At 50.2% G+C, this 12,473-nt stretch overlaps 1 protein-coding gene across 1 annotated transcript; it reads right to left on the bottom strand.

The window, feature by feature from the left end:
- Positions 1-4,073: 4,073 nt before the first annotated feature.
- Positions 4,074-7,557, bottom strand: LOC122751716 (rho guanine nucleotide exchange factor 7-like). The gene is made up of 5 exons (XM_043998867.1): positions 7,457-7,557; positions 6,942-7,028; positions 5,935-6,010; positions 5,769-5,845; positions 4,074-5,137 (listed from the first exon to the last, which is right to left on the bottom strand). The coding sequence occupies exons 1-5, from the start codon at positions 7,499-7,501 to the stop codon at positions 5,069-5,071; spliced, it is 354 nt and encodes a 117-aa protein (XP_043854802.1). The 5' UTR covers positions 7,502-7,557; the 3' UTR covers positions 4,074-5,068.
- Between the last annotated feature and the right edge of the window lie 4,916 nt (positions 7,558-12,473).

A 12,473-nucleotide genomic window follows, 5' to 3' on the forward strand; every position in this document is an offset into this window, starting at 1 on the left:
AGTCTGCAGTGATGGCTCAAGGGGAAGGGGAGGTAGAGCAAGGAAAAGATATATTCAGAAATTAATAAGATACTTAAAAAACCCCAAAGTACTAGTTCTGTGACCCTGGGCAAGTCACTTAACCCTGATTGATTCCCAAAATGGCTGACTTCAATTACCCAGACATCTTTTGGAACTTTCTTCCTACCAGAAGCTGAGCTGCTAATAACTTCTTGACTTATCTTCCCATCTCTTCCTTCTGTTGGAAGAACCAAAAAGAAGGAATCCAATTTTGGATCTGATTCTTGCCAACAAGGAGAAGCTGGTTGCTGGGCAGAAATGATGGAGACCTTGGGGGAGATAACCACTATCTTCTCGAGTTTGTGATAAAGAAGTGAGGAAAGTCAGGTACAGTTTGACATACACCCTTTTTGGGGAAAGAACGGGTTTCAAAGGGTTCAAAGGATCCCATGAACTAAAATCCTGCTGTGACAGCAATCTGCCCACGAGGAGACGTGAAACTCTCAGGAAAACAATTCTGATGATAAGAAAGCATAGGGATTGTCTTAAAAGACACGTGGATGCACAGGGAGCTCATAATTGACCTTTTCCTAAAGTTACATACAGAAGATGAAAACAAGGGCAAATAGGAGAGGTTTTGATTCAGTGAACTCAAATAAGCATTTATTAATCACCTACTGCATGCCAGGTAGCATTCCAGGCAATAGGGACCCAAAGACAGAAACATCAATAGCGGCAGCACAGTCTATAAGAATAATGTCAAGGTGTTGGTGTTCAGAGTGAACCAAGGCTGATAAGGAAAGCCAAGGGATGACAAAAAGTTCTTGCTATTGTTGTTTTAAGGTATAATGAGAAAAAGAGGACCACAATAGTAGGAATCAGGCCTCTGCTTCGGGAGGACAGATCAGTAACTGAAAAGAGAGAGAAGGGATAGCTTTTCCACTTTAATTTTGGTTCTGTTTTCTCTGCCAAGGAGAACGACCTTTGCACTAGAGATGTCAGAACCAAAATGACTGAGTGGGAGCTGATAGAAGTGGAGAGGACCTCAGAGAGTCCCTTAATGAATTCTCATCACTCAGCCGCACTACACCACATCTTCCAGGGCTGGAAGAACCGGCAAGCTGCTCTGCTGTTGTTAGGGCTATCTGAAGGATCTTGGAGGACAGGAGAGACAGCAGGATTGGAGAAGGGGGGGAAAGAGGGAAGAGAACAGAAACTACAAAATTACCAGGCCCATAAACTTGGCTTCAATTTCTAGGAATGTGATATAATATGTTATTAAAGAAATAGGGGGTGGGGCAGCTAGGTGGCGCAGTGGATAAAGCACAGGCCCTGGATTCAGGAGGACCTGAGTTCAAATCTAGCCTCAGACACTTGACACTTACTAGCTGTGTGACCCTGGGCAAGTCACTTAACCCTCATTGCCCTGAAAACAAACAAACAAAAAACTCAAAAAACAAAATAAAAGAAATAGGGTCTGTAACACAAGTGGCCAACAGAGAGTCAACACGGAAAGCAAAGGTCACACCAGACCAAGAGAATTTCCTTTTAGGTCAAGGTCGCTAAGTTGCTGGGCTAGGGGAAGGCTCTGTCTGGAGTTTACCTAGATTTTCAGCAAAGCTCCTGACAAAGTAGCTTGTTTTTTCTGTGGAATAGTGGAGAGGTGGGGGCTAGAGGGTAATATAGTCAGACAGGTTTGGAATTGGTTGAATGACTTGTTGTTTATCTTATGCTTCATTCTCCAAGAGGACCATGACATTGAGGTGCTGTCATGACTTGCACTGAATTAGATTTAAGTGAGGGAGGGCTGTGCAAGGTCACCAGTTTCACTCTCTCCTCTGGAGCCCATTGGAGTCCAGAGGCAGTGGGAGACCTTGGCCTTTTTAGTCTAGGTCTTTCCTTTGTACCCGGACGAAGCACCTGGAGGCCGGGATGTTAGGGCGGCAATGAAAGGACATAGGGGTGTTTAATCTGGAGAAGGTGGAGTGGGGGCACAATAACATCTTCACTGTTCCAGGAAGGATGGGTGGAAGTTCCTAAGAAGTCAGCTTAGGGTTGACATAGAGGAAAAAAACAACACCCCTTTTTTTCTTTTTCTTTTTGGACTAGACTTATGGTTTCACTGGTAAAGGAAACTCCTGGTGTAGAATCTCTCTGTGTTATTAATGTGCAGGTTGACACTTGTTTGAGAACTTGGAAAGAGAGTTACCCAATCATGTGGGATTCCTATAGGCTGCCCTGACATTCCCGGTCACTTGAGGTCCTTAAGCAGAGTCTGCATGATTCACAGGCTTTCCTTCTACAGACAGCAGTCATTTTTGGTTTTTTTTTGTTTTTTTTAGGCAATGGGGGTTAAGTGACTTGCCCGCGGTCACACAGCTAGTAAGTGTCAAGTGTCTGAGGCCGGATTTGAACTCAGGTACTCCTGAGTCCAGGGCTGGTGCTTTAACCACTTCGCCATCTAGCTGCCCCGACAACAGTCATTTTTAAGTCATAACCAACTCTTCATGACCCCATCTGGGCTTTTCTTGGCAGGGATCCTGGAGTGGTTTAGTCATTTCCTTCTCCAGCTCATTTTACAGCTGAGGAAACTGAGGCAGACAAAGTGAAGTGACTTGCCCAGGGTCACACAGCTAAGAAGCGTCTGAGGTCTGATCTTTACTCTGGTCTTCCTGATTGCAGTCCCAGTGCTCTGTGAACTATGACGCCACCTATTGGCCTGATAATAGTAACAACAACAATTATTACTACTACTACAACAGCTAGCATTTAAACGGCGCTCTAAGGTTTGCAAAGCACTCTACAAATATCTATTTGAACTTCACAACAACCATGGGAGGTAGGTGCTATTATACTGTTCTATACTATTCCTTGAGCCCAGGCTAGGCCTTGGAACGTTGGTCAAAGTCACAGGGAAGGAGGGCCGCTTGCAATGGATGGATAGAAGGAGGGTTGGGTAGGTGGATTCTGCCTCCGATACGTGGTAATAGGTGCTATTATATTCATTTTACAGATGAGGAAACTGAGGCAAACGAAGATGAACCAGCTTGCCCAAGGTCACACAGGGAGTGAGTATGGGAGTCAGGACGGGGCCCTGCCTTTGAGAACAGCACATACTCTGTATAATTGGAGGAAGAGGGAGGAAAGACTGCTGGGAAAGAAGGCAGAGGGGACCCTGACTTTCATAGCCAGAAGGGGTCCCCAACTTCTCCTGGATGACTTGGAGAGGCCCAGAGCAGGGTCTCCTCCTCTGGACGGAGGAGCCTCCATCCCTCCTGGCTCAAGGGCCAGGGGGCTTCACTCCTCTGCTTTCTCCCTCCCGAGCCCCAAGGCCTCTGTTTGTTTTTTTTCTGGAACCAGAGTTGCCTCAACCCAGATGCAGCCTTCCCCGGGAGCGGGGAGAGCAAAGCTTAGCAGGAAGAGGGGAGCTGATAAGGGATGAGGTATCTGGCCAAGGGTCCTGGCTTCTGAGAACAGCTTCCTGTATTTACAGGAAGCTCTGATACTAGTGGCCACACTCTTGGGTAAACACGGCTCTAGGCAGCAGAAAATGAGAGAGGCTGATAACCACCCCCCCTCATCTCCCCTTTTTGGCTTCTATTGGGAAATAACAAGGTTTAGTGGCTGTTTGGTCACAATTGCCTGTCTCTGGGGAGCCAGGTATCCTGGGAAGCTCTCATGGAAGGCAAGGCACTCCAGACTTCCCAAGGGGAGTGAACCACTCCTTCCCATGGCCCCTGGCTCTCTTGGACTGATGCCATTGGAAGCTAGGAATTAGTGATACCACACTTGTTAAATTCCCCTGCCTATCCCCCAACCCCATACCCACCCCTACCCTCCAGGTAAGTCACAGACAGCAGCCGAGGCCCTCCCAAAGGTGGGTTGGATATCTTTTCCAAATACAGGAAGGAGTAGGGAGGGAGGTGTATTTGTCTCCATTAGACAGATGGGAACATTGACACCAGCATGAGACCATCTCTACTTTCCAGCACTTTCCCCTTGTGCAGGCATAGGACCTGAGTAATGAATATACATGAGGATGCAGGCCTCTTTATTTAGGGGAGAAACAGGGAGGGAAGGGGCCTTAGTTCTAGTCTCCCAGCTTATAAGGCATGGGTCCTTGGAGGTCAGAAGAGAAGGAATCATAGTTAGCCTGGACCTACATTGGGGAGGGAATTGATGGGGGACTCAGGAGGAGCTCACCTGAGAAGAAACCGACTGTGTCATAATCTCTTATTTTAACTGATTCTTGCTCAGTAGATGCTAAAGTCTGATTCACCTTCTGAGCACCCTGGGGTAAAGTCCCAATGACCTCACCTTAGTTACAGTTCTAATCAGAAGCAGCCCTGCCCCTATCTAGGATGTACTCTTAGGAATGTTTCTAGAAGCTTCCAGGCTAGGAATTTCCTGGCAGTTAACCTTACACAATCTGGCTCCCCCTCCTCTGTTCCAAATCTCATCTGGCTGGCCTGAGGAGCTCTTCTTGTCTCAAGAATATTCCATGGTTCCCTAGTGTCCCCAGGATAAATGCCCTCAGACCCAAACTACCATTCTGGCTTTGTTTCCCATTTGTTCCTCTTCACAAACTCTAGAATCTGGCCAAACTGGACTCTTTCCCCATCCCTGAACATATCCCCAGGGAGGAGAAAAAGTAGCTTGTGGTCTGGGTCCTCAGGAAGCAGGTCACAAGATGTGTGGGCCCCTTCTCTGGTCCACTTGGGGGGGGGGGGGAGTAGGAGATAACCCACAGCTGTGCTGTGCTGTCCTAAGGAGCTGGAGGGGACGATGATTCTGGGAAGAAAAATAGCCCCATATCCTGGCAGCGGCACCCCTTCCCCCCCATTTACAGAGCTAGCCTCTTCAGGGGGTTGCCAGGCCCCAGAGTGGGTGGGTGGGGCTTCCTCAGAGCCCTGTATGTCGGGCCCCAAGCCCTCCTCTTCCTTTCCCTAGAGTCTTTGCCTGAGAAATGCCCAGCTTGGTGAGCAGAGGGGGCGGAGTGAGGCTGGGGATGGGGTAAGAGCCGGGGTGGGGGGGACTCTGTCTGACTGGTAGAACATCTGGCTGGCTCTTAAATCCGCTTCAGCTTCTTGGGAATAACCGGTGGCTGGATGGGCATGGAAGGCAGCTGCATGTCAGGCTGGAAGAGATAAAAGGTGGTCAGTTCCCAGGACCAGGCCTGCCTCTTTCTTTCTGCTAAGGTCGGACAGGACTTAGGTCTGATCCGAGGCCATCGCTCGGCCCTTAGTAAATATACCTTGTTTCCTAATGGGCCATTCTTGCCCCCATGCCCAATAAATCCGGCCTCAGACACTTCCTAGCTGTGTGACCCTGGTCAAGTCACTTCATGTTTCCCTCAGTTTCCTCATCCGTAAAATGAGGCGGAGAAGGGAATGGCAAAGCATGCCAGCATCTTTGCCAAGACGTGATGAAAGTCGGATGTGACCAATAAAACAGTAGACAGAAGTTTCAGAGGACTGGGCCCAACTTTCTTGCTCTGTGTTACTCCCAGGCGCTAAGCTCCCTGAGGGCAGGGCTCAGGTCTGTCCCTCCTCTGTCTCCCTCATCCTGTAAACTCCTCTGTGCTCTTCTCCCAGACCTCCCCATCAGAGTTCAGACAGATCTTTCTTCCCTTCCTCCTCTACCCCAAACCACATTCCCTGCTTGAAAGTCAGGGGCAGGACAGAGTCCCTGTGCTGGAGTGAGGGAGGGGAGAAGGACACGGAAGTCCAGGAGCTGAGAGCCAATGGGATAACCTCCTCTTCCCATACCTTCTGCAGGTGGAATAGACACGTCTCATAGTCCTCCACCTCTGAGCAGGCCACCAGGATTGGTTCCATTAGGTTGCCTAAGTAACACAGAGTGGGTGAGTGGGGCATGGGTTGGCAGAGTGGTGCTGTCCTTAGGTCACCCCTCCCCTCTCTACATCCGCTCTACCTGTCACTTCAAACTCCAGCCTCCCGAGAATGGCCGACTTCTCCTGAGCCCGGATTCCTGCCCGAGGGAGTTTTCCCTGTGGAGAGGAAGAGGGACATTTTGGGATGCTGCCTCTCATTTGCCTGTGTCTGCAGGCAGAGCCCTGGATTTAGAGTCAGGGAGACCTGGGTTTGAAACCTACTTCTGACATACACTAAGTGTGTGACCCTGGACAAGTCATTTATCTCTGACCCTCATTTTCCTCTTCTATAAAATAAGGGACAATCACAGTGCTTTGGTATAGGACCTGGCCCTCAGGGCTGTGAGGACCAAATGAAATGATGTCTTTAAAGTGCTTTGCAAACCTTAGAATGATGTAGAAATGGGAGCTATGATTATCATCTACAGAGTTTGTCCCCAGCCTTGCTCATACACACCCTCTTTGCTTCTGGGAATTACCTCCTATCTGCTCACTCCTCCAAGAAGCCCACCTTGATTCCTTCAGCCCCCATTCATTGCTTCCTCCCCTGAGTCCTGACAGCATTTAACCCGCACACCTTTTCTCTTGAGTTCCCAGAAAGAGTCATCTGATAGCTCCCCCCATCCCCCAGTAGTGAACTTCCTGAGGGCTCAGCCAAGGCCTATCTCTCTTCCTTTTCCTCCCAAACTGTGAGGTCTCTGGGGGCAAGGACTGGTCTCATTCCTCTTTTACCTCTGTCCAAGACTGTCCCCGGCTCTTTCCTCCAATACAGCCGAGGTCAAGGTTATCCTGACGAGGGGGTCAGGGGGCCGGGGGCAGGCAAATGTGATTGAACGAGAAAGACAGAGACAGACAGAGACAGAGAAACAGAGACAAAGAAATAGAGACAAAGATAGAGACAGACAGAGAGACAGAGCTGGTGCTCCTTGATTAGTTGTTAGCCCTTTGTTCTTTTCTTGGTTTGGGGTCCCTTTAATGACCTCCCCATTGTGGGCATTAAGAAAGCCCTGATCCCTGGGGCCCCTGGGGGCCAGAGGTAATTCTCTACCTGGTAGATGAGGCCAGAGTCTCCAGGGCTCAGAGACAAGAACACCAAGTTCTCGGCAAACAGAAGCAGGAGGCGATCTTGAAACTCCTATAGAAAAGACAGTGTGAGAGAAGGCTGCAGTCCAGGGGCCCCACAGTAGCCTGGGACTGGCCGGGGAGCCTGACCCGGCCCTCAGCTCCCTCCCTGACTCTATGCGTGGGTGGCTCTGGGCAGGTCACTGTCCTCTCTGTATGTCACTTTGGTCACCCACATGATGGGGACCACAATACTCGGGAATCCTCCCCTTCCATGACCATTCTGAGAAAAAGACTGTGTAAGCTGTAATAATGCTATTCGTGGTTGTCACTTTGTATGTTTCATAGATAAGGGAGGGTAAGGCAGTGAAAAACATTTTTTACAAATAAAAATCCATTCTGTGACATCATTGGTAATAGTCTGGGAGGTGGTGCAGGGGACAGTCCAGGGGAGTCCCTTGGAGGCCTCTTCCTTCCCCCCACCCCCAGCAGATCACTCACCCTGGAGCCCACATAGGCCACCTGGACGGGCATCAGAGCTTGCATTGGCCCCAGGTGCTGGATGGGCTTCCCTTCCCACTGCTGGATGGGAGAGCAGAGGAGGCGACTTCGGAGCTCTTGCCTCTTCCAAGGTTCATCACAGGGAACCTGCAGGACCCCTGATCAGGGTGTCTGGAGGGCCCACCCCTCCCCTCCTCCCCCTTTGCCTAACTCAGCCCAGCGTGGGACATGGGACCCAGCATGTAGCTTCCAGACTCTGCTCCTCCAGCCAAGCCCAGCCTGGGAACCAGGATGGAGGGCCTAGCCCCGCAGCCCAGGCCTAGCTCCCCCTTGCCCAGTCTCCCAGCTCAGGCCCCAGCTCAGATCTACCCCAATAATCTAGCCTAGCCTGGGAACCAGGGGCTAAGATCCAGGACCCAGCCTCTAGCCTTGTCCCTCCAGCATAGCTCATCTTGAGACCAGGGGTGCAGGATCCATTCTTCCAAGACTCAGCCCCACTCTTCAACCTAGCCCAGTCCCAGGCCCCAGGCCCCCAGACGGGAACCTAGATCCCAGGATGCAGACCAAGCTATCCTGATACCTAAGCCCAGAGCCAGCCTTTCAACACAGCCCTGGTCAGCCTACTAGCATTCACCGGAGCCAAGGAGCCCCAGACCAAGCCCCTAGCTCAGCCCCAGGCCTCATGCCTTGGATCCCAGGAACGAGCCCCTAAGGCCCAATGAAGCCCAATGTAGTAGCAGGAATCCTTCAGCCTAGCCCAGTCCAGCCTGGGACCCGTGACCCAAGACTAACTCCCAGTCTATTAATAGGGACCCTCCAGCTTAGCCCAAGCCAGGCCAGGCTGGACGGGACCTAGTCCAACCATCTCCTAAACCTCCTGCCCTCAGGCGGGGTTGGGGGGTGAGGCATGTGGGTGGGATGGGAGCCCAAGTCACCAGGGCCCTGGTTGTCTGAAAGCAGGGGACCTGGGAGGAAGGCGGGAGGGGAGGGGAGGGGAGGCAGGCTCGGGGCCAAGGAAGCTGACAGCTGTTGTTTGATGGAGGCTTCTGGGTCCTAAAGTGGCTCATGCCTGCCCTCTAGTGACGAACACGGGGATCATGTCAGACTAGGGAGAGGACTCAGCCCCAGTGCAGAATGGATTGCCTCGCAGAGTTCGGCCCAGGGCTCCTCTTGGTCCCCAGAGGGTTCTTCTCCAAGCACCCTCTGCCCATGGCCTTCCCTGCAGAGACAGGGCTGGCGGTAATCGCAGCGGCTGGGGCTCTAGCTGCCTTTGGGCAGGCCTTGTCTCCTGTCTGAGCCTATTCCCCTGTCTGTAGAATGATGAGGCTGGAGGTGATCGTCTCTAAAGTCCTCTCCCAGCTCTTGGATGGCCTCCCTCTTGTATCCTCTCAGGCCCCTTGTACCACCTGCCAAGGTCTCCTTGGGCAGAGGCAACTCGGACTAGTGGCGAGTACTTTGGATTAGAAGTCACCTTGAGAGGCAGCTAGGTGGCAGTAGATAAAGCACCAGCCCTGGATTCAGGAGGACCTGAGTTCAAATCCAGCCTCAGACACTTGACACTTACTAGCTGTGTGACCCTGGGCAAGTCACTTAACCCTCATTGCCCCGCCAAGAAAAAAAAAGTCACCTTGGCAGATGAGTGAAGGATGGATTGGAGTTGGAGGAGGGAGAGATTAAAGGCAGGGAGGCCATCTAGGAAGCCATTGGAACAGGCCAGGTGAGAGGTGGTATAACCTGAACAAGATTGCTGGCTGTGTATGGAAGAAAAGTTATGAAATTTGATGAAAATTGGCAATAGATCAGATCCGTGGGGTGAGTGTGACTGGGGGTCAAGGATGGCGCTGAGGCTCCCAGACTGGGTGGGAGGGTGGTGCCCTCAACAGTAATTGGGCAAACTTGGAAGAAGGGAAAGATAAAGAGTTGAGTTTTGGACATGTTGAGGTGGAGGTGCTTATAGAGAGCTGTCATGTTCTGCATATTAGAAAGGCAGCTTGTGGTATGCACCTAGCTCAGAGCAGAGAGAGGACTGGACATTTGAAGTGGGTAGAGATAGTCATGTGCAAAGAGATGCTAATTGAACCCATGGCTGCTGGTGACATCACCAAAGGGGATGGTATAGAGTGGAGGTCGCTGTTCTATTGGACTTAGGAAGGTAAGGACCATTTTTTTAACCCATGTGCCACCTGAAAGCAAGGTCACATTTGTCCCTCTGACTGCCAAACTTCATTATAAAGGGAGAAGAAAAGAAGGTTGTAGGACAAAGACCTGTGGGACCCCCATGGTTAGTGGGCATGGTCTAGATCAAAGCAAAGGAGACAGAAGTGGTCAGCTAAGTAGGGGGGGGAAGGAGGATGGGGTGGGGCAGTCCTGAAAACCCAGAGAGAAGAGAGTATCAGGGAGGAGAGAGTGATCCACAATGCCAAAGACTGAAGAGAAATCAAGTGTGAGAACTGAGAAAAGGCTACTGGATCTGGCAATTAAGAGATCACTGGTGGGGGCAGCTAGGTGGTGCAGTGGATAGAGCACCGGCCCTGGAGTCAGGAGTACCTGAGTTCAAATCTGGCCTCAGACACTTAACACTTACTAGCTGTGTGACCCTAGGCAAGTCACTTAACCCCAATTGCCTCACTAAAAACAAAACAAAAAGGAAAAACAAGAGATCACTGGTGGGGAAGCTAGGTGGTGCAGTGGATAGAGTACTGGCTCTGGAGTCAGGAGGACCTGAGTTCAAATTTGGCCTCAGACACTTGACACTTCCTAGGTGTGTAACCCTGAACAAGTCACTAAACCTCAATTGCCTCACTGAGAGAGAGAGAGAGAGAGAGAGAGAGAGAGAGAGAGAGAGAGAGAGAGAGAGAGAGCACTAGATCACTGGGAACTTTGGAGAGAGGGGTTTGAAGGAGGTCAGAAGCCAAATTGCAGAGAGTGAAGAAGAGAGTGGAAGAAAAGGAAGTGGAGGCACCTTTTGTAGACAGGCTCCTCAAGGAGGTTAGCCACAAAAGGCAGAAGAAATATGGGACACTAGTGGAGATGGATGGATCAAATGAGAGTTTAAGAATGAAGAAGACATGGGCATGTTTGTTGTTTGTCCTTTGTTTTTGAAGAGGGCCAATGACATCCCGAGGGTGATGTCTTGACTTGCATGTGAATTGGATTGAAGTGAGGCAGAGAGGCACAAGGCTGTCAGACTCACTCTCTCTTACAGAATCATGGAAATCTAGTAGCAAGACAGAAGTCAAGATGACTGGCAATGACCCAGGATGCAGTGGGTGACCATGGCATCCACAATGCCTTACCAAGCTCTAAGCACTCCACAGCACCTGCCTCAGCAGCCTTCTTGGCCATTGGAACAAACTGTTCTCATCACCCTAATCATCCAGGGGAAGTCTCATATGCTTGGGGTAGACACCTCCATAATTCACCAATGGGTTTGAGGCCTGTTGGTAGCCCTCAACCTAGTTTAGCTGTCCACCAAAATGGTTTATCCAGGTGTGGCTGCTGTGCATGCTACAGCTTCTTGGAGCCACACGTGAGAGTTGGGTGACAGGTGGACACTAAAGATGGATGAACAGACCTGAAAAGCACTCAACAGCCCTCCCAGCAGAGGTGTTGGTCCTCCCTAAAGAGTCAGTGGACAGGAAGAGACTGAAGATAAGCAAAAAAGTGGGGGATGATAGAGAAGACAATCTGCTGGGGATGGTGGGAAGGGATGGGATCGAGTACATGAAGGGTTGGCTTTGGCCAGAAGAGCCACGTCTCATCAGAAACTAGAAGGAAGGAGGAGATAGTGGGGGATGATGTATGACTGATGTGAGGTGAAGAGGGAAGGAAAAAGGGGAGCTCATGAAGAATGGTCTCCATTTTTTCAGGGAAGTCTAAGGCAAGGTCTTCAGCTGAGAGGGTGAAAGTGCCAAGGGAGGCTTGAGGAGAGACAAGGTTTGGAACACCCTCAGTGGTGAGTGGGATAGCGAATATTTGCCTTGCAATAGTAAAGATCCAGTTGAGTTGAGATAAAGCGTATTTCCAGCATGGTTTAATGATTTCCTTCAGCTCCATTTAGCTGTTTGTGAGTAGGAGTGAAAGAGGAGGATGGTGGGAGTAATCCAGGGTTGGATTGGATATGGTCAACAACAGGACAAGGAGATGGGGAATTCTAGTCTAAAGAATAGCGTAGAGTTGAGCTGGTTCACTAAGGGGTTGTTGAGATAGGGAAGGAAGGAGTATAATGACTACAGGGGTGATGCCTGGGGAAAGAACGGAGAGGTGGGGAGAGTGGAAGTTATGTGAGGATGAAGAGCAGAGTTAGCAGTCATCAGGCAGAGCGAAAATGGAATGATCAAAGATTATGATCAGATCAAGGGGCGTCATAGCCTGTGAACGTGGAAATGGAATAGTATGAGTGACTCATTCACAAGATCGATGGCGTGTGACCATAAGATGAAGGATATGAGCATTCACGACTGTTTATGACTAAGGTGAAGTGGAGGAACAAATCAGGAAAGGTGAGTAGACTGAGAAAGTTCGGGTATTTGAAGGTGTATCAGTATGCATGTTGAAATCCCATAGTTAGGAGGGCAAGGTTGCTTAGTGAAGGTGGAAGAGGGAAAGTCTTAAAGGTGATGGGGAGTAAGGCAGACCCCAATGTATCAGGGAATATGAGAAAAAGCAGAGCCAATATTGGAAAGAGCAATGAGGAAAGTGACTTCATTAGGAGGAAGTCATATCCCAGAGGGGGCCAGAGAATAAATAGGAAGAGTGAGAGAGAGGTTTATTAATTATGCTGTAGGCATTCCAGAGGGCTTTCTATACCGGCTGATCTAGAGTGAAAACACTGGGGTTTAGGGTTGAGGTGGATAGGAGTAAGGAGCAGCCTGGGGAGATGGGGAGCAGGGTTTGTAACTTGGGAGCTGGGGTTTCAGAATCATGGGACTGGGGTGAATATAAGGAGGGAACAGAATGATGATGGCTGAGGAATCAGTCCAGGAAGTATTGGATAGAGGTCTCTTGAGGGAGATAT

Source organism: Dromiciops gliroides, chromosome 3 (genome assembly GCF_019393635.1).
Source record: "Dromiciops gliroides isolate mDroGli1 chromosome 3, mDroGli1.pri, whole genome shotgun sequence".
Lineage (NCBI taxonomy): Eukaryota > Metazoa > Chordata > Mammalia > Microbiotheria > Microbiotheriidae > Dromiciops > Dromiciops gliroides.